Genomic DNA, 23,612 nt, shown 5'->3' with positions numbered 1-23,612 from the left:
CGTCTGAAGCACAAAACAAGAGTCTGCAGATATCGTTCGGAGGATTTGTCTCATTATTTCTTGATTCTATCGGCCATACGGATATCTACACAATCGTGGAATCTCAAAATCTCTTCAGACAAATTATTGTGCTCATGTTGTGATTTATACTGACTTTGAATTGTCATCCTGTAGATAAGGCATTTGTGGTAGACATAACCATATGGTCAGATTGGCCTTTTTTACGGAAAGTGCAAATATACAAAACTTAAAATGAGTTAGTTTGAAAAGATAACGGTGTTAAAGCTTAGCTTCACACCTTTTCCGTCAATGGCGAATATAAAGTTTTGAAACCACATCTGTAGTTTTTCAACAGTTATTTTGGATAAGTACTGATATTGTATAGTTCACGGATAAACAGATGCAGGCTTAATTTTATTTTCATCGAAACGCATTACATTGGACAATGAATGCGTCTACATCGGTTGCCGTCAGGTATTCACCAAAACGCCGACGTAAACACGGTCAGCTATCTGGCGATTTAGAGGTAAGCATTGTAAAATGTCCATGTTATTCCTTACTCAAATGGATATATCAGCATTTACTCTAGATATCAAGTGAAAGCATCCCTTTGAATTCTACGATATTGATATGCATGCTGGCATTTAAAGAATTGTATTACCTATTTAGCAACACCTTTAGAAAGACAGACAAAATCTTTGGTCATAACTATCTCAGTTGTTTGACGTCGTTACTTAGTCTTTATTATGTAGATAAAAGATCGACATATTGACGTATAAGTATAAGTCAGTGCGTTCCAATATATGTGACATCATCTGCGAAAATGAGCCCTGTTATGGTATCCAGGTTAACAACAATACATAATTTTAACTAAAATGAAGGATGACAAAATACACTTTTAACGTTGTATTTTAATATTAAATTACAGAACCTATCGTAAACATGTACAACTAGTTATGTCTGCCGACTTATGCAGCCTCGCAAAGATAAAAACGTCCTTTTTTCTCTCCACATGACTCATTTTCGCAAACGCCGTCAGACCGAGCTGACTAGCATCACTGTAGGAAGTTATTATCCCTAAATCAATCATTAATTAAACTTATTTTACTAAGTGGCTTTGTTTTGTTACTACAACACAGACGGTCGTATAATATATCAGAAACAAAACAAACTATGATGACATCTGGTCATGGTTTACAATAACCAGATATGGTGACAATTCGTGCCAGGTTTATTGGCAGACAAAACATAGCTATGTCATTATACGTAATGGGTTGAATATAAGCTTTTACCTTGTGTAGATATTTAAAAAATGTTTTAAATATATTTGACATTTAGAATGTCATACATTATCAGTCATGTAGATTGATGCCAAGTTGCAGAAAAATTCCGACGTCCATCTATAATTGCTTATTTCTAGATTTCATAAAATGCTAGTATCTTCTTGTTCACTTCCAATCCATCTCATTCATCAATTATGATAATATTGTTCCATTGGTGGCTTGTTTCTGACATTTGAGGTATCTAATTGTTAAATCAAAGTCATTTAATAAAGAAACTATTAAATGAAACAAGATCTGTTGAAAACCAACACTATATGAAAACTGATGTTTTTGAGAAGATCTACTGAAACTTCATAAATCTATGCACTCTTATTTTTTTTCCTGATAATAATGTCGTAGATGGTTGTTTAACATTTCTGACGATTCTACTATCTATGTCTAACAAAAAGACACTACAGAATGGATTAGGGAAAAACGTTAAGACACAGGCATCATTTACACCATTTTAAGGCGCACTTCGTTTTTACGGGACATTCGATCTGTATAAACTCTTAGTAAAGGGTTTTGCCCTCTCAAAGACGAAAAATGACATTTATCTTGCATGTCCCGCTCTGCATAATGGCGTTATCATTTATTGTATTGCAGCATTACAATTGGACAAGCGTGACATAATGGTAAATGATGTCTGATTTGGTTTTATAATTACTAGTTTCAGATATCCGCCATTCTTTTCGTCAAACGTTTAATTTCGATAACAGATTGGCCTCCTTAATTGTATTTGAACCACTGGATATTTAAAATTGAAAACAAACTAAACAGAAAGGGATGAATGTAAATATAAGGATGGATCCGTATTGTTAATGCCTTCATGCATTATAAACGCACTTGCAATCTTGTCCCTCGGAGCTAGGGTTTTTGTTCCTCGTATGGATTGTAATACACTGTCTCTTCGCACAAAGGCTTTATTCCTTTTTTCAAGTACAAAATAACCGAACTTAATTGAAGTCAAAACAAGTCCATATTGATGTTATGAATCACGATTCTAAGAACACATTGTAATATATTAATAATAGTATTATGGGTTGTCTATTGGTGAATGAAATTGTTGACTTATTAGAACGTTTGTAAGTACTGATCCTGGTACTAAATCTTTGCGAATATACGTAACCTAAAAGATCACTCCCAGTTCAAGAACGCTGGATTTATTAAATAAATCGTGGTACATCTTTGGTGATAAGTTGTTATTCAAACGCTTGCTTTCCAAATCAGGTTTAATTGATAAAATATGGTCATAATTCACCATTGTCTTTTTTAAAGTTGTGACTATCATACAAAGAAAAACGGAATATGTGCATACCATATCTGATTTCCATGTTCGCATTGTTAAAAAAAGATATCTCTTTGATGGCTGGACACATACAATATATTACACAATATTGGAACAATAATATAGTAAAAAATGATAATCGTAATATGATTTGGATCGGAATATAGTTTTCTTTGATATGCTGTCCCATACTGGTTGAGAAGCAGTTTCCGACAGTTTTTACAAGTGTTTATTGATTGATTCATACGTGTTAAAATTCCTACTAAAATTGTTCACATCTTAGATAACTACAGTTTAAGCTGCTATTGTCGATATATTTTTCACATGTGTGACATCACATATAGTGTATCTAATGGGGGCGCCAAGAGGGTACTTACACTGTTCTGATTAGCTGTTGACGAGAAGCAGTTTCCGACAAATCAAATACGCGGCAGATTTTAGGTGCCTATTGTGTGTTTGTTTTATCCATTTATTCAATATACTAAATAGAAGACTATAATACGAGAACTATTATTTAATTTTTCAGCATTTACCAAAAACTAAACCTAAAAACTTACGCCAGTCAATCATCATTCTGGAAATCAGGCAGACACTAAATATCAATGATATTTTGTTTCATTTCTAATAAGAACTTGTGTTTGTAATCATTTTAGTGAATGTGGGTGTGAAACTAGCATGACAACAGTGTTCGCAAATATGTACACAATGATCATCGTTTGTATAAGTCAATTAAGGACAACCTTGTAGCTATTCATAGATATGCAAATTAGGTTCACACGCATTCGCAATGCGCTGCGCGTGACGATCCCCCACGTGCAAGTTTGTGTACAAATTGAAAAATAAACATTAAACATTAAACAATAATAAAAGTTCTTTACGTGTCTCGGTAAAAACTTCAACTTTTGATTGCCTAGTAACCATATATTGAATTGCAATACCTTCTTTATGAAGATCAAAAGAAAGTACGCGAAAAAGCGATTTGTCGGAAACTGCTTTCCGTCGGAAACTGCTTATCAACCAGTAGACTATGTCTCCCTCGTCTCAAATGTAAAACTCAAACAGGATTACAGATTATAAAAGACGTTTATGAAGAGTTAATGCCGGACGTTTTCACTCGCATAGAACAAAATACTTTTGATAAAATATTACAAATTGACTGTTTTAGGGTCAGATCGGTATGCCTTTCGAGTTGATTCAGTGATAGGTGCTCACTATATCGAAAATTGGGGTAAAACAAACGGAATGTTATCCACTTGGAGCCGAAGTCTGCCATGGAACTGTTTTGGGCTATGTTTTGTGGTCGTAGGTATGGCGGAATTCGTTTATAATGGTACTGTCATAAGAAAGGACGGGCGATTAAAATATTTCTGGACACCATTTAAACAACCGTTGGTGTTGCTGTGAACTATGACCGTTTGCTTATAATTCAAAGTGCATAAGAAACAAAGGTCAATAATATACATAATAACTCTGTATCACATTGTTCGTCGAATGCTTCCATTATTGAGATAACTGATGCCATTAAAACTGTATGTTGGATGTTGTGTGTTTCTGTGCTATCTTCCCAAAGGATATACTTCGTACGTACAGTTAATACGACAGCGCTGTAAATCTGCTTAATTTGTAAAATTTCAATTACAGTTAATATACGGGCACATCTAGGGTAACTATGGTAGAATAAAGATGAAGACAACTGTTATCCTACGACGTATAGTGTAAACATTTTGTAAATAGACCTGAAGTTTTCGTAGGAATGCTAATCATTATACTATATCAGATTTGGTTTATTATAACTAATCGAATTACTTGAAGCAACACATTTTATTTTAAAGCAAACCATATTGAAATGTGTAGTTATTTCAGCATACGATTACAGTGTACTTTACACAAGAGGAGAGTCTTTCAACTAACTCATTACAGTCGAATTCATATTTGAAATTTGAATTTCCGAGATATCCGATGGGAAATCAAAACCCCCATTTTAACAAGACCAACATTTATCGATATGAGTGAAGTTTCTTATTATATGATATGCTGATGCTGTTTGTTACAATTGGGGAATAGGTTGGAATTGCAATTGCGATTGTTGAACAAACATGAGTAAGTATTGGCACGATTTTGTTACAACAGGAATTTCTGTCGAAATAATATTACATCTGTGTATGGCTTGTTTCCGTTTTGATGGAAAATAAAATTTTCGGTCTCACCAACTACAGTATGCCCAAGATAAAATAAAATGTGGGAACGTATTGTGTGTTTGATAAGTTAGTGACAATATATGAATCAGCAGTACAGTAAGAACTTTGTCATCCTTAAACTATCCGAAGTTTATGCTCGTGACAAATCCGATTAGAATTTGTTAAACATCAACTTATCCTAATTCATTTGTAATACTCACTATGTTATGACCTATTACATTGTATTTCTAATTGAAATATTAGAACTAATGAGGAGGCATGTTTAGTAAAGTTAATGAAATGCAATTTATATATCAAAATACATTTAAAACTTGTTAAATATATGTTTAAATCTAATAGATTCATCGTTTCAACGATTAAGTACAAATCGCCCTGTAACCTTTAAAAAAGTAGCTTACGTATGTTTTTTTAAAAGTAAGAAAAATTCAACCATGACAAGTGTATGTTCAACATCATATTAAATAAACTAAATAAAAAGGTATGCTACACTGCACATTATGTATTGTTTTTTAAACTATACCAGGATGTTCCTGAACACCCAGTCTTTCATTTCAATATTCGTCCAAGCCACTTTGAAGGAATACGCATTAATTACCAATGTTAGCAAGATCATGGATATTGTCTCGGGTTTCTCCATTCTCGACGCAACATTCATTACAGCAATATAATAATAGGTAGTTCAATCTATAAACATGTAATAACATATGCCGGGTAACCACATATTGTTTTAGTTTTATGGTTATTTCTACCAATAACTTTGTATCAAAACGTTATAAGATGAATGATGTCGAATAAATGTAAAGTTGGAACGTAAGTGATATATATTTCTAAATATCCCCATTTTGCAATACATAACTTTCTACCAATGTGACGATACTCACGTAAATGTTTGATGACGAAGACTGCCGTTCCTATGCCGGCTTTTGGAGAAAAGTTTTGTATTAAAATTTATTGTTTACTCGTGTTTCGGTGCAGATAAGTCATAAATATTCATCAACAAACTTTAATTAATGCATTTGTCTTCCAGATAATAACAGGTAATTCCAAAATGTGTGTTTTAAAGTTGAACTGGGCATGCACACATAGACATATTTAATCTGGTCGTAATTAACCGATGAATATGAAAGGTCGTCAATGTCAACTTTACATTGGATTAAATCCCGGATGCTAGAGAAAACATCAAACATCAGCACGTTTCCTTGTAATTTTAGGAAAGGTGAATGAGAGTTGTCATCTATTTTCTTATATAAATGAAATTTATTCAAAGACACCTATTCACTGAAATTTACAAACATGAATCTCTGTATTTAGGCCGCGTCAAATGAAGAAGACATGTTGTATAAATAATTTAAATGTTCTGTCTTTGTTTCTACTGGTTGATCTTTAAATGAAAATAGCAAGCAAGCCCGAACGAAACTTTCTTTACTGCAGTAAAACATTGAAAAAATACTATAATATTTAATGGGTGCAATGTATTTGTGGACCAGTCGAAATTAAGTTGTATTAAATTTTCAGTGTCATTGCACACTCCCGGACAAATGGATTGAAGCACAAGTTTCATTTTCGGAGTATGTAATATGCGTGAGCAAAAGAGAAAACGCATAAGATTACTAATCACAAGGGACATATAGCCGTAGGTTCGACTATTAGCGTTCGCTTGCATTTTTATTCATTTGCATTTACTTATCAATAAATACCATTGAAACCCTATTATTCAATTCATTTTACAACATTTAGTGTTTGACCAAATGTTCTAATGGAAATTGTAACAGTATTAAATTATCAATGTTCCACAAGTACTTGCCAGTTGCTCAACCCTTAAATAACCCTTTCGTCTGGTTAATGTTTAAAAATGTTAGAATTATAAAGGTGTGCTCTACCGCCTAACCAAAATGGTAAAATTAACATATTCTCCCTCTTTCATTCTATCAACTTAGTTTAGGGAACTGGGCAACAGGCCATAACTTTTGGTGGCGATGTAGACCATGTATAATAATTTTATTCACTTTTTTTCAACTAAAAGATGCCAATGCAGCATGATTCATCATGTTTTAATATTTACCGATGCTCACTTTTCTAAAGAGAAGACCCCAATTCTTTAGCACCATTTGGAATATCAATGCTTTCCATCTCTTAAACAATTCTAACTTACGGGTTTGCTGTCTGGATATATCGATGCATTTAGCCCATTGATTTAATAAAAGGTGTATCAAAAATCGCAGTAAAACAAAGGAAATATTTTCAGTAGAATTTTGCCGTTTTCTACCACATGACTTGTTCAGGTGATGTATTTCAAAATAATACACAGAAAGTTGTCTGTTTTGTAAGTGTTGGTTTTCAATCTATAAACGTGTTATGTTATTAGGATGTGTAAATTACTACCTTGACTATTGTAAAATATTTGATACATATACAAGAAATGTAGCCAGATGATGAACGCATCAACGTCCGTTTCCGTAAAACAATCGCCAAAGTGCTGTGGTAATTAAAAAAATATTCGCTTACTTTAACCATACACACACAGCAACATGTTTATAAGTCTTCAAAAATGTTGAGTCACACATTGTATACCAATAACAAAGAATTTTAATCAATGCGATTTTCAGAAAAGGGAAATCTGATATATGCGAACCCTTTGTACGGCTTTTAGTAAATAATGATATGTTAATAAAGTTAACATAATATTTACTGAACAAAAAAAAACATTGTTTCGTTATAGCAGCTTCAGTTATATATTTCTAGGCCATTTAGGTGCTGTGGTTCCACACGTCATATCGTTTGTCCGCCCGCCATTCCGTAGGCAGCGTCTGTGGAATTCATCACTGACGTGTTAACATTATACCGTTCAAGTATGGATAGTAAAAGTACAATCTAAGCACCCATTGAATGTATAACTTATCTTACAAACCATAAACGTTAAGCAGTATGTTGTGCGTGTGCCCTGCGTAGGTCAGGATGTATTGTATGTGACTATGAAGTAATTTGCAAAGGAAACGTCGATTTATAGCAGATATATGAAACTAAATTGGAATAGACACTATTGTCTTTATCCTTTTGTCAGAACAGCAGCTAAGATGTAAATAGAACGTCGCACAAGCTTTGCAGACTGGTAATGTAGATTTTCTATATTCGTCCTTTTTTATACATTTCATGAAGAAATAATGCCAGCATTTCATTGCATATCACATCGTCGAATACACAAGTGACCGATTCCGTACAACTGCAGAGACGAGTGGAGTGTATTAGAATAGAAAAGGCCGTTGGTTCCAACGATGTCCATAACAATTCAATGACAATCTTTTGAAACAGAATCTGCTCGAAAAACAGAATCAGACATTCGTTAAACACATTTGAATCTACTGAACTTACTTAACTTTTGAACTTTTGACTTAAAATGATATATATCGTATTTCAAAACCAAACACTTGGATCTTACACTGAAACAAACAAACAGTTGCCTTCCTTAGATTTATTTATATGTTTGTTTAGATCCCCACCTGACCGTGGTTGTTTGGTTTTCGCTGCAGAATATTGCTAGATTGCTGTTTAGAAATTGTCACTGTCGTCAACATACATTGCTGCAATAGCTGGTGGAACAGGAGGAGCAATTATCGTAGTTCTGCCATTGGTCATTTTTTGTCTTATCATTATGAAGAAAAAGCAGGACGAAAGACGTTGGCAAATATGGCAGGCGAGACAAATAAATTATGTACAAAATAATGAAATAAATTTATATTATTATACCCTAGACACACTTTATATCATTGCATCCTACACGAACTTAAAACAATCTTAACTTATACTCGTATTAATTTATTTACTTCGCCAGATATAACTGCATCGCATATATTGATGCTGTAAATGCATTTCTTCTTCTGCGGTATAACCATAGCGGCATTTAGTCGATCACTTACAAACGGCGACGTGCGTCTGTATTCCGATAAGTATCCGAGTAAACGCGCGGAGACAATAACGGTTGAAGGGAAAGAACACAAGATATCCTATCTCGAGTGTGTCGTCATCGGACAATTCATACAACAGATTCAGATACAATGAAAACTACTATGACATGCCCTCTAGTCAAATATACAAACATAAACCCTGTTTAGAGGAAACAACATGACTTGGACTATTTTAATTGAAGACGACTATCGGACACACAGTCTGTCAGTCAACGCGTTAACAATGTTACAATTACGGTTTTCTACATGATTAGGTATTATATGCAATATTTGGACCAGGTCTCCTGTTATTAGAATGCGTCTGTTGCTCAGTTACGGGACTATTGATAATTATACGACTATACCCCCAGCAGAGCTATTGAAGTGTTTCTTACGCTTGTAAGCGGCCCATGCACGAGAATTTCGTGTAATCCCATCCGCCGATACACTGTTTTTAGAAAGGCCATGATATTAATCTTATGTATATTTTTCGAAACATATTTCTATGTATCTGATTATCAATCTGTATTCATTTATTTATTAATGCATTTATTTGCTCACTTATATAATTTTTCGTCGTATAAGTCAGATACAGTTACGCGTATTTTTCTTCTAAAGTGTCCTCTTACAGACGCAAGCGAACATCAATTTTGTTCGAGGCGACAAGAGGACATTTTTGAAGAAAAACTTGTTCTGTATCTATTACATATCTCTTCCCTCTAGGTTTATTTAGGCAAAATAATAGTTGACTAGGCATGCAGTGGTAAAAGGTTTCCCATGTCTGATAGCAAAATGCATATTGATTCAACATACCTAGACATCTATTATTAATTCAAACCCATATTTATTGCGGTACGAAACAGGAGAAGACTACATAATGTCTCGAAATTTTGTTTTATTGCGTATAGGAAGTTAAATTCCAATATAATGTATGTTGTTAAAATGTAAGAACATGGTATCTAGCCATTGTTGCAAAATATTCACTCCAATCGATCATTCACATTTCAATATCTGCTATAACGTAATGTGTTATTCGTTGAAGTAATTACACCCTGTAATGTGTTACTGCAAATTGAAATTTAAACGCAAAAGCAAAAGCTGGTGATTTGACAAAACGTGGGGTGTCTCTTTTTGTGTATACATTTGTAACCAAATCAGAACGATAATCAGTAGATTTTTCTGTGGACCAATAGGAATCTAGATTTATTACAACGATATTTCAATTTGAGTACATTACTAATTGCTCGATAAGGTTGACAACATGTTACAAAACAGTTACTACACCCAAACCTTGTATTGTTAAAATGCGTTTGCTCAAATATGAACCCTGGGAAGTGTATGCAGTAACTATTGCCGAATGTCTTTGCAATTTTTTTTCTCAAGGTCGTGACATTTTCTAAAGACTAGTGTACATTAATCAACGCAGTTTTGAAAGATATTTGCTCAAGAAAATGAATGAGGTAGTTCATGTCTAGTTATGGCAAAAATGACTTTTGATCTTTAGGGTATTGGGACATTTATGATGGATATGACGGCTGGTTATAACCACAGAGAGACGTTGTAGAACAGATTAGGAGAGAATTAGTATGACACAGCCATCGCTTACAATACCAGGCGTTTATTTTGTGTATTTAAGAACCTTATATGGATACTGTTCTGAAAATTTGCTATTTGGCATATTTGATAGTAAATGAGGCGAGGTAAAAGCAATATATAACATTTACTCAACATTAAATAGCGGTAACTTTAGTTTCAATTCAAGTATAAACCTGACAGTCAAACATAATACTTCTTTTAAAGTTCTATAGTGACACGCATACTTTTGGTATCATTTTGAAATGTTTTGTTTGGAGAAGTACATATATACACGCGATGTTTATGTTTACATATGAGACGTCGTCTGCAAAAGCGAGCTCTGTGGAGACATTCACATTTTCTTCAAAAACCAAATTTGAACAAGCGATTAGATGATGAAAGAAGTTTTTAGCATTGCGTAACATTAAAACTAGAGATTATTTTCAAAAAGATGATTCAAATATCTCTGATTAACTAATAAGTGCTAATTAGGCACTAGTTCTATACATTTTTTACGAGCTACTACATAACTACATAACTACCGAAACCAATAATCTGTAAAACATTGATCAATTGTATTCTATGACATACTATCATATTTTACAAAAAAACAAACACCATAGCTACATGTGGCAACTATTGACAATAACCAGATGCTGTGACACTTGTTGGCGGGTTGTTTTGGCAGACAACAATATTGTTCTGTGTTTTACGCAAAAGGTTTAATTAAGTGTTTCTATCATCATTACATCAATTTAAGATAACATGCATTGCACATGGCAGACACATATTTCTAGAAGTCATTGCATGCTTATTCATTGTTTACCTCCCCTAAATCACATTTAATCAGTCATATAATAGTTAAATTGGTGGATGCTTTCTGCCACAACTTTGGTGACGTGTGTTTTGTGGTTAACTTTCCCTGCTGTCGGAGGCAAGAACGTTCCATTTGGCTCCTTTTATACTTCCGTTTGTTGCCGTACCGCCCCTAACAATGACAACAAATATCTACATTTTTTCAATAGACAAAATGAATGAATTCAGTAACTCTTTAATGAAACACACATTATTAAAAAACATTTGAAAACTGACGACATTGAAAACTACAATTGGAACTCGATCAATATAAGCACTATTATTTCATTTTCTGATAATAACGTCGCTAACGGCTATTCAATTATATTTTTCCTATGATTTTATGATATATAGCTAGACACTTAATTACAACAGGGAGAAATTAAAGAATGGAATACGGAAAAACCTCACGAAACATACATAATTTACATGTTTTTATGTTAAAAGGCGCAAATGGCTATCACGGGACATTCGATTGGTGTAAACACTTAGTTTAGATTATTAGTGAATAGGCATCTTAATTCATCATACATATCCGTATTTATAAATTGCCCCAGTCCTTTCTATAAACGAAAAATGACATTCATTTTGCATCATTCGCTCGACATATGACATTATCATTTTATTGTATTGCAGCATTACGATTGCACAAGGATGGTGTGGTGCTAAATGTCATTACAGATATCCTCCATTTCTTTTGTCATACGTTTAATATCGATAACATATTGCTTTCTTTAATTGTGCCGGAACAACTGTATACCTGAAATTGAATAGAAATCGAGCCCTGAGAGCTTTTTTAAGTCCAAATTGGTACATATATGGTGTATGATGTTATATTGTTCTCCTTAATTAAAATAAAAAGTAAACTTTAGGGGGTGGGGGCACCAGTAGGATCACGCCCCGCTGATTTCCCTGGTTGGTAGTGACTTTTTATCGGCTTATACACATTGTCTCTGTGTACACATTGAAAAATCCTATTTTCAGTGTACAAAATTGCCTTGGGGCAAATCCAGTATTGATGTTGGAGGGGTTGTATCTTAGTGTGTAAACCGTGTTTGTAGGGGGTTTGGCTACTCCCCCGATATCTTTAACAATTTCTAGTCCAAAATGGTATGGTGTATGGTGTATTATGTGACTTTGTTCTCCTTAATTGAAATAAAAAGTAAACTTGGAGCCATTTAAGACTACCAGTAGTACCCCCCCCCCCCGATCCGCTAGTGTAACCAAACGTTATTGCAGTTCGAAATCATGATATTTACAACATTTAAAAATGTTATTCTTTGCATATAAGTAAATGAAATTGTAGTGAATTTAAAAAAAAACGATATTTTTATATCAAATCCTATTCACACGCTCAATATGTATAAATGGATGTTTTAAAAACTCTTACTGTAAGAACTGATACGGGTACAAAATTTCGTATTTCACAGACAGCTCTGCACTTTCCCGAACACGCATTCTCCGTCATGGTTGTATGTAACCGAAAAGGTTACTGCAGTTATTTCTAAAAGTTTGGTGAATAGTAGTTTTTCAAAAGCTTGTTTTCAAAATCAGGTTTTTTAAGGAATGTATTAACCACGCAATATTGTCATTCTTAAAAGTCGGATTTACCAATAAATTTGTCACAAGCCGTGTTCTTTGACTAAAGGATTTGAGGATTAAGCTAAACCCACTATCTTTTTCTTTCAATAGTTTGCGTTTTATATACTCCTTAAATATTTAAATGCTTAAGCGAGGAATTATCGCTACAATTATCACAAAAAACAACACATTTTTCATTTATAAATAATCACTATAAGTATGTATTTTGGCTAGTTGAAAAAAGCAACTTTAGCCTGTAAAGCTTAAGAAGTATCGAAAAATCGGGCCCAGTATATAAACTCTTAAATATGTGAACGCTTATCATAATTTTGTATAACTCGTCTTTATATTGATTCAGACATTCTCATGTTTGACTCATGTTTCGGCAGTTCGTAGGAAAACGGATGTTAATATATACAAAAATGCATATTTAAAACAGCGTGCAGACTGTACTGACATACCATTGAGGGTGTTGCTAATTCAATACAATGCCAAATCTCTGAAAAACTCTATTTATATACCCACATCTTCACTCTTTTAATTATACACTGTAGGAATAACAATCTAGTATAATTTATAATAAATAATGGTATGATTTGAAACGAAATATATAATTCTCCATCACCAAATATTCGATTGACTAAGCCTCACTCGCCTTAAAAGAAAAACAACATTAGTTTCATTCCAACAGAAATAAGTTCCATCCATGTTTAAAGAGCCAATGCCGGACGTATTGAAACACTTAGAATACAAACATCATCGAATGAATAAAACAAATCGTCGTATCTGCTAAAATGTCAAAAACGGTGTGCTTGTCCCTTTATATCAATAGTAGGTGCTCATCATATCGGAAATCCCAGTAAAACAACTTACTTAATATATCAATGTTATCAACTGACAGCCGAAGTCTGCCATGGGACATTTCCTGTCTATGTTATATTATCGATGGTGAATTCCATTTATATGGCTGAATTTATTTCGCAATGGTACTATCTTAAGAAACGACATGAGGTTTAATAAGTACTGGACATTATAAAAAGGTTTTGGGATTGCTGTGATGCACATTTGTTAATAACTTAAAGTAAAACTAAAACTACTCGGTCAATACTATACATTATGATTTATATGGTTCACGCTATGTTTGTCAAATGCTTCCATTACTAAGATATCTGATGCCATATGTACTTGACTTTTTGTGTGTGTTTTGTGTTATAATTTTCTTTTCATAGTGTAACAGTGTTAACGTCGTTATTATCTTCCTACACAAAAGCTTGATTCTCTTGCATATTACTTTGATGAAAAGTGATCTAGCAAGAAATAAACTCGACAACATCTGTCTTGGTTAAACAATCACCACAGGGTCGAGGTCAAAAATGACAGTTCCAGCCAGAGTTAGAGCTAAAATACTTATTTCAGCTTTAAAGTCGAACAATGTGAGCATAATAACAAAACTATGGTACTTTTTGTATAACGTATTCACCATGCTTATTCTCTTATTTGTTGAATAAATCGCAAACAATCGAAAGTAATTATGTATCAACAGGGATTATTCATTGAAGAACATTAAGCAGCTGGTTTTGCTACAACACAGACACATATAAGGGATTATCTTGATGTCATCATGTCCAAAAGGAAAAATTATGCACGTTAAACTAATAAATTTGTTAAATTTGGTAAATGTCAATTATCAGGTATATGCTTAAGTGTTACATTAAGCTGGATTAAACACATGGTAGTGACAGACATACATACAAACATTCAGTTTATTTCGACTTGTACAATGTACATCGTCAACAACACATGTTTATAGTTATCAATGTTAACGTGTATGCACAGTAACGAATAGTGCAGTGAAAACGAGTATATATACAAAAAAATAACAAAAGTATGTAGTGAAAACGAGTATATGTACAAAAAATAACAAAAGTTTAATACGTTATAACGTTACAATAAATTGGTTAAATATTGTAATTGTATTTATCTTAATTAGAGGATGAACATGTTTTACCACTCTAAGTTCTAACATTTATTAAAAACATTCTTACTTTTATATTTATATTTTATATCCGAGATATCCAATGTGAACTTTAGCTAAGTAAAGGCAGGATTAAGTTACAGCAGGATATTCAGTAGAAATCTGTATTTTATATATATAATGGCTAATGTGATAAAAGGCTTATTTTCTGCTCTTGACAAACCCGATTAGGATGTGAAACACCAACATATCCTGAGCGGATTCTAACCGTATGATTTTGAGATTGCCTGTATGTTTCCATTTGTAATTTATATTCACATGCAAGGTAGTAGAATGTTCATCCTCATAAATAAACTTGTTAATTGTATGCAACGTTGCACATCGTCTTTTAAATCTTAACAAAAAGGATGCAATTCAGCTCTTGCTTTTCAATACCCCTTGTAGTCCACTTTTAAATTAAATGAATACACATATCGTTACGTTCGTAACTGCTATATAACAATACGTTGTTCAATCTATTAATAGCATATAACAAGTGCAGGAAGCCAACTTTTGTTCAAGACTAAGGGTTATCTATACCAATACATGTCTTTTTAAAAGTGTAAGAAGAAAAATAAGTTATTTTAATAAATACAATATGCCGATACATTTAAAGTCTAAGCATGTATTTCACGACCTCGAAGCAGATGATTTGTCATCCACATATTTACAACATGTTTTTATACACATACACTTATTCATACATAGTCATCCAGAATGTCTATGAAACAAAATAGTTTTCGGCTTTTTTGGCACCAAGTTTCCACTGGGGTTAATGATTCAAGAAGGATCAGAAAATTACAGACGACAAGGCAGGAGTTTTATTGTCGTTGTGCCTTGTGCCGTTAAAGATAATTTTTATCAAACGGTAACTCAATAAGTATGTTACTTTATGGGAATGCAAAATTAATATATATATCTTTTTTTCCTATTGATAGGTAAGATAATGTCTTGATTAGCCGTATGTTTAAGTCTGTTTTAGTGTAGTATAGTGTATAAATTTCATAATCTGCATTGAAAAGAGATCTCCATGAGAGAGAGGAGTTCGAACGAGTTTTAATTTTAGCTGAAAAAAACAAACGTTCAACATATAGTTTTACACTGTCAAAAATAGACGCCATGATTTGTAGACTAGTGAAATTCAAAATGATAGTTAAACGCAAGTATACATATCGGACTGTTACGCAATGAATTTCGTTATAATAATGGGAATGTTCGCCCAGTATGGTTTGTTGAATGACAACGGAACTTGTATACATGTCGTGTATGGGTTTTTTTTATCTTCGATATTGTTTTAAGAATAAGAACCATTTACGGCATTTATTCATCTTTTTGAAATATTAAAACAATATAACTTATTGTGGTAAATCTTTTCTCGCAGTAGGAGTGCATCTCTAAACGTTTTAGGACCAGCATTCGACATTTTTGTCTAACAATTTATGTATAGATTTTTCATTACTTCGACAATGAATTTTATAACGTTTTTATTGCATGCTATTTAAATTGAATATTTCCGATTCCTTGTAATTTCAAGATTACGAGATGCAGTCTGCAATCTTCCTTTTTTGACAATCTAAAATACAAGCTGAAGTTCGCTTCAAACATTATTTGTATCACAAAATGGTCTAACACGCTCCCTTTGTCAGACCATGATGAACAATTTAGACAACATTGGCAGCAACCTCCACATGCAACACTGTTCTCGGTTCCTACAGAACGGTTTTATTTGGCGTTAGTATGAATCCCAGCTTGATCGAAGCACACTTTATCATTATACTGAAATGACAGCTCGTCAAAAAATTAGATAGTTAACACAGTACTTCAATCCTGTTCATATTCCATCGTTTTCTATCCCAGTTATCAAGAGAGGAAACATTTGACAGATCAGTAACGCTTGCGGTGTAATGTGTTATCATGTTTGCTTGTTTTATTTGCTCAATTATTCAAAAACACTAGTCTGATTCCGAAAAATCTCTCATTTTAATATTAAGAAGTCAACAAGGAGTTCGATAGCCCAAAATGTTTAAGAGAATTGCATTTTTACAAAATGCTTTATCTAAAAGTTTTCGGGTTTTTTTACCGGAGTTTCGATTGGTTTTAATTAACGATTTATTGAAACGGTTTATATCATTTATCATCACAAACAATGCCATTGCAGCAAGTTTACATGTTTAACCAAAATAATAAAAGATTAAATCATTGGACTCCTCTGATGGCACCCCGTTCGCCTGGTAGGTTATTTTGTATAATAAAGTTAGACTGACATCTATATTAGAAAGGAAATATGTTGCGAGCCTAATTTCACGGAGCTTAAACGGTTAAATGGAACAATAACAGACATTCTATCTCTACCTTACAAACACTCAAACGTTGTCAAGTCATATTACGAATTCCCCAGTGTTCAACTTCAGACATTTGAAATGTTACTTTTCCAAAGCAATCAGCGTTAATTTAACACCAAGGATGTATTAATTCCCTCATTATCGAATGTAAAAATCATGTCTAACATGGAATAGGCAGGCAAAAGGCCCGAAGCCAAAATGTAAAGTAGACCCGTTTTAAAGGAACAAGGCTAGTGTGTTTCACCTAGTTGTGCATGATTTGTTTTTAGAACATTTGCATTTCTTCACTTTAAAACCATATCTGCCGAAATATGTTTGAATAAAGGATAACACTTCAACAAATCAGATTAAATTTCCCCTTTTTTCTAAATAAGCTTACATTTTAAAGCAGTTTGATAATACTTTCTGTTTAGGCTTCTTTTAAAAGTACAGAATACGAACGCCTTCGAATAAGTCATAGCTATATAGCGAGACAGTCAACATAATATAATTTTAATAATCTCCCTCTATATTACTGTCTTTGGGTGACTTCCGACGTTGCATGTATGACGTTATTTATCGCATGGTATACACACACTGATACTTAAGAAAGTAAATGAAACATTTCAGGTTTTGTTATGCCTTAGATGACTTTTTATCTCTGTGCCAATAAGAAAGTTTATGACGGATATGAAGGTTGTTATATCCACAGAGAGACATTATAGAAAAGATAGGGAGGAAATTAGCATGACACAGCCATCGTGTTTAATTCCAGTAGGCGTTTATATAATGTGATTACGGATTTTGTAAAGTTATCGTTATGATAATTTCATATTTTATATATTTGATATTTTAGCTGTAACAATATTTTCAAATTAGTTATAAACCACACGTATCAAACTCACAAATATTCTAACATTTATTAAGAGACCTTGTGATATACTCAAGGTATCATTTGGAAAAGTTTTGATTAGAGATGTAACTAAATAGAAGTCGTTTGTATGATTACATGTTAGATGTCGTTTGCGAGAATGAGTTTTGCTAATGATAAAGTGGCATTTGGTTTATTCAAAATATTGTTACTTATATCAAGGCAATAGTGATCTAAACAGAGTTAAATGTTTAACTCTATGATCACATGATTAAATTGAGTGTTTATGATAATGAGAATGCCTCTACAGGAGTCTTATAAGCAGACGAGGCATCCACATTATCATAAAACACAAAGTTAAACCTGCAATTGGATGATTAAACACTCTAAGTAATTTGTAGAATTTTAATTGCAGAAACAAAATGAAATAGAAAAAGCACTGATTGTCGGCTTATGAGGCACTTTATTTTGCAGAAATGAACATGTAACATTAACCTCTGCATGGCTCATTTTCGACGACGGCGTTACATATAATAAATCGTTACAATTTAATAATATAATACAAGAAGGTGATATAATATGAAATATTAGTTTTTTTCAGTTTTCTTTTTTCTTTTATATAGATATACGTTTGTAATACCTTGAACACGACATAATTCTGGTATGATGTTGCCTAAATGCTTTTATAAAAATGTAATGCAAAAGATTCCATCTGCCGCCAAAATCATAGGTGCGGTAAATGTAGACGTAGAATGTATAATGATATTTGTGTAGATAACAACTTATGCTATGTTTGATATTAAATTCCTTTCGTACTTGACAGTAAGCTAGATCATATATTGAATATACTTCCTTCCGGAATACAACATAATAAATGTGTTTAGTTGTTTTTATGTAGACAGGGAGAGGAATATTAATTACCGCATGAGATGCAATGAAACACATATAGTTCGTCTGCACTTTATTGTATACTTCGCGATAAGTATCAGTTAACTACAAAACGCAGTGTTTTCTCTTCCCTCCGTTGGGTAGTGCATTTTTGTTGGATATAAACTGCCACATCAAAGAACATTCATTTGCAACACCGTTAAAACTCATTAGACGTAATACAATGATGCATCAGCAAATGATATGTATAAAAAAGCGCATAACGCGATAACGATCTGTTTTCTATGGAAACGGATAACTGCCATTTCGTGTTTGCGCCTTTCCCCGGCAAAAGTGCGAACATCGGAAAATCAGCATGATGGCAAGGCGAACATGCGCAACCCTGCATCATGGCCAGGCAAACATGCGCAAACCCGAATCATGGCCAGGCGAACAAGCGTAAACCCGCACCATGGTCAGTCGAACATGCGCAAACCCGCATCATGACCGGGCGAACATGCGCTAAGGGCCGGCGTGAAAATGTTCCAAATAGCGTCGTTTGCGCCGCATTTTATCCTGCCGCTGGCCGCAGTTTATCCCCTCTAATAGGTATAGTGTCATGGAAATGATTTTGCTGTATCTAGAAGGTGACAATGCGCAAACTTGTGGGGCAAAATTGTGCCAATTGATGGACAAGTATGCGTCAAATGGCTGAGCGAATATGCGCAAGGTGGGGGGGGGGGGGTAACATGCGCCAAGTAAAGGGGCAAATGAAGGGGCAAACATGCGAAATAATATTGAGGTGCATTTTCGCGCAGCCCCTTGACTTACTTTCGACAATCCATTCGGCGCATTTTTGCCTCACCACGACACGCATTATCACAACAAAATGCACATTTTGGTCCTTTCGCCGCGAAAATGCGAAAACACGTAATGACAGAAATCAGCCATCATAGTAGTCGGCTGAAGCCCAAAACAAACTTCTGCAGATAAAGTTCGGAAGATTTGTCTAATTATTTCTTGATAGCATTGGCCATACGGATATCTACACAATCGTGGAATTTCGACATCCATGCAGACAAATTATTGTTATCATGTTGTGATTTATACAGACTATGAATATTCATACCGTAGATAAAGCATTTGTGGTAGACATAGCCATATGGGCACATTAGCCTTTTTCGACAAAGTGCAAAAAGCCAAACGTAAAATGAACTAGTTTGGAAAGATAACTGTGTTTAATCTTAGCTACACATCTTTTCCGACAATAACGTCGTAATAAAGTTTTGAAAACACATCTGTATTTTTATGACAATTACTTTGGATTAGCACAAACATTCGTTAGTTCAGTGAAAAACAGATGCAAGTTCGATTTTATTTCATTTGAAACGCATTTCATCAGACAATGAATGCGTCTACATCGGTTGCCGTCAGGTATTCACCAAAACGTCGACGTAAGCACGGTCAGCTGTCTGGCGATTTAGAGGTAAGCATTGTAATATGTCTGTGTTATTCCTTCATCATATGGTTGTATCAACACTTACTCCAATTAATATGTGTAATCATCCCTTTGAATTCAACGATATTGACATACATGCTGGCATTTATACAGTTTTATTACCTATTTAGCAAGACTTTTAGAAGGACAGACAAACTATTTTTGTCGCAACTTCTTCATTTGTTTGACGTCGTTACTAAATCTTTATTATGTCGATAAACGATCAACAAATTGACGACTAAGTAGTCAGTGCGTTCCAATATATGTGAGATTATCTGCCGAAATGAGCTTCATTGAGGTATCCACGTTAACAAAAATAGATTACTTTAACAAAAATTTAGAATGACACAATACACTGTTGACATTGTAAAACATTAAATTACAGAACCTATTCGAAAACATTATACAACTTGTTATGTCTACTGGCTTATGCAGCCTCGCAAAAATTGAAACGTCATTTTTCATTCTCCACACGACTCATTTTAGCTGACGCCGTCACACCGAGCTGACCTGCATCACTGGTCGTATAATAGATCAGAAAAAAACAACAGCTATAATGACATCTTACCATGGTTGACAATATCTAGATGTGGTGACAATTCGTAACAGGTTTATTGGAAGACAAAACATAACTATGCGATATACAATGGGTCAAATGTTATGCTTTTACCATCTTAAAATATTTAAAAATTGTTTTAATTATATTTAACATGAAATACTTGTGTGTCCGTGTTTACTTCCGCTTTATTTCATTCATCAATTATTATATTGTTGCTCCATTGGTGGCTGGTTTGTGACATTTTAGGTACATGTATCTTGTTTTTGTGACGAAAGGGACAAAAGGCGACATTAAGTTTTAATGTCGTGGGCAATGTAGTTTCAAACGCCTTTAAGTTTGTCGCCTTACCGCCCAACACAATGACATAACTCAGACACCAACATTGTCTTGAGATATTAAGTAATTTAATACAGTAGCTCTGAAATGAAACAAAAACTCTCATTTCATTTCCTGATAATGACGTCGTAGATGTATGTTTCATTTACATTTATGACGATTTTGCTATGCATATCTATAAGAAAGACACTTCAGAATGGAATAGGGAAAAAAGTCACGACAAAGACATCATTTACAATATTAAAAGGTGCACATGGCTTTTACGGGACATTCGATCTGTGTAAAATCTTAGTTCAGGGTTTTGCACTTATCCTTCTCATAGACGAAAATAGCATTCATCTTGCATGACCCGCTCTGCATAATGACGTTATCATTTTATTGTATTGCAACATTAGGATTGGACAAGCATGAAGCGATGTTTCAGATATCCGCCATTCTTTTGGTCAAATCTCAATTATAGATTAACCTCATTAATTGTAATTGAACAACTGCGTATCTTAAATTGAATACAAACTAAACACAAAAACAGGAATGTAAGCATAAGGATATATTCGTATTGTTTATGCCTTCTTGCTTCATTAACGCTCTTGCGAGAGTGTCCCTCGCTAGCGTTTGTTTTTCCTCATATGGATATTAATGCACTGTCTTTGCGCACATAATCTTTAATCCTATTTTCAAGTACAAAATAACCGAACTTAATTTGAGTTCGAAAAAACCCGTATTGATGTTATGGGTCAGTATTCTTATACATATATTAATTATAGTATTATAATATGTATATAAGTCAATGAAATTGTATTGATATATTAAAAAAAATGCATTGTGTCTCTGAAAAGTATTTATATTTGAAATGTAGTCTACTGGACCTGTCCTTATAGTTGTCAATTGTATTATGAATTATAATAATGACAGCGTTGGTTTTGACTGAGGTAAAATGTTAGTTCTGACAGCAACATTATATTACAAGATATCGTTTGGCCGTAATCATGTGCTTCTAAGTAGGGTTTCATATATGCATTTTTGTCTAGTGGGCTCGTCTCTGTAGTTTGCATTGTACTATAAATTATAGTTATAATTGTGTTGCTTAAAAATAATGATTCTGACGGAAGTTTATTATGCCCACATTTGTCCTCTAAGTGTACATTATGCTACAAAATATGGGAACAATAATACAGTTAAACATGGTTATCCTAATATGATTTGGATCGGAATATAGTTTTCCTCAATATGCTATCCGATACACTATGTCTCACTAGTCTGCACATATAAAGCAAAAACAGGATTACACATTACAGAAGACGTTTATGAAGAGTTAATGTCGGACGCTTAGAACAAAGTGCTTTCGATAAAAAAAACAAATCGACGTTACTGCTTATTGGTCAGATCGGTGTGCCTCTCTTGTTGATTCACAGACAGATGCTCATTGTATCGGAAATAGCAGTAAAACAAACGGAATGTTATCCACGGAGAGCCGAGTCTGCCATGGAACTGTGTTGGGCTATGTTTTTTTGTCGTTGGTAAATGCCCTTTAAATGGCGGAATTCGTTTATGGTACTGTCATTAGAAAGGACAGGTGGTTACCATTTAAATGAGCGTTTGTGTTGCTGTAAACTATGAACATTTGTTTATAATTCCAAGTGCATAAGGAACAAAGAGAACTGTCTTTCATATCGCAAAAATATACATAATAATTCATATTTTTCAAGCAATGCTTGTCGAATGCTTCCATTACTGAGATAACTGATATCATTAGAACTGTTTGATGTATGATTGATGCTATGTATTTTTGGTCAAAGTGTTTCAGTGCCATCGTTATTATTATAACGGATTGACATCTTCCTATACATTACCTTTACTCCCTTGCAAATCACTTGGATGGTGACTCAGCAAATATATGAACGCGACAACGTCCATCTTGGTCAAACAGTCCCCGAAGTATCGAGGTAAAAAGGCACAGTAACCGCCTGATTTAGAGGTTTGTTGCTATCTGTACTTCCAAATTTGTTCATAACTAGAAACACTGGGTACATGTTGTATTTGTTAATTACAGTATATATAGAAAACGACTGGGATGTTATCCACTTACTTCAGCCGTTCTCTGCCACAGGATTGTTTTAGGCTATGTATTATCAGTATTATTTATGTCGTTGGCGATTGGCTTTACATGGCGGAATTTGTTTTAATGGAACTGACAATAGAATCGCCATGCGGTGTTATTAGTTCTGGACACCAATAAAATAGGCGTCTAATGTTGCTGTGATGAAAATTTGTTTATTATTCTAAGCGAATAAGGAACAAAAAGAACTATATTTCAAATGGTCAATATTATACATTATCACTTATATTATTCAAGCAATGTGTGTCGAATGCTTCCATTACTAAGATA

General features: G+C 33.7%; 1 protein-coding gene across 1 annotated transcript in view; it reads left to right on the top strand.

Annotated features, from left to right (window-relative positions):
- The first annotated feature begins 420 nt into the window (after positions 1-420).
- LOC128240378 (dipeptidyl peptidase 4-like) overlaps positions 421-23,612 on the top strand; it is a 372,769-nt gene continuing 349,577 nt past the window's right edge. The window contains exon 1 of the mRNA XM_052957012.1: positions 421-526. Coding sequence (XP_052812972.1) covers positions 446-526 — 81 coding nt within the window. The 5' untranslated portion in view covers positions 421-445. The remainder of the gene's footprint in view (positions 527-23,612) is intronic.

This window comes from Mya arenaria, chromosome 7 (assembly GCF_026914265.1).
Source record: "Mya arenaria isolate MELC-2E11 chromosome 7, ASM2691426v1".
NCBI classification, from domain to species: Eukaryota; Metazoa; Mollusca; class Bivalvia; order Myida; family Myidae; genus Mya; species Mya arenaria.
This window is presented reverse-complemented; position numbering and strand designations above follow the sequence as displayed.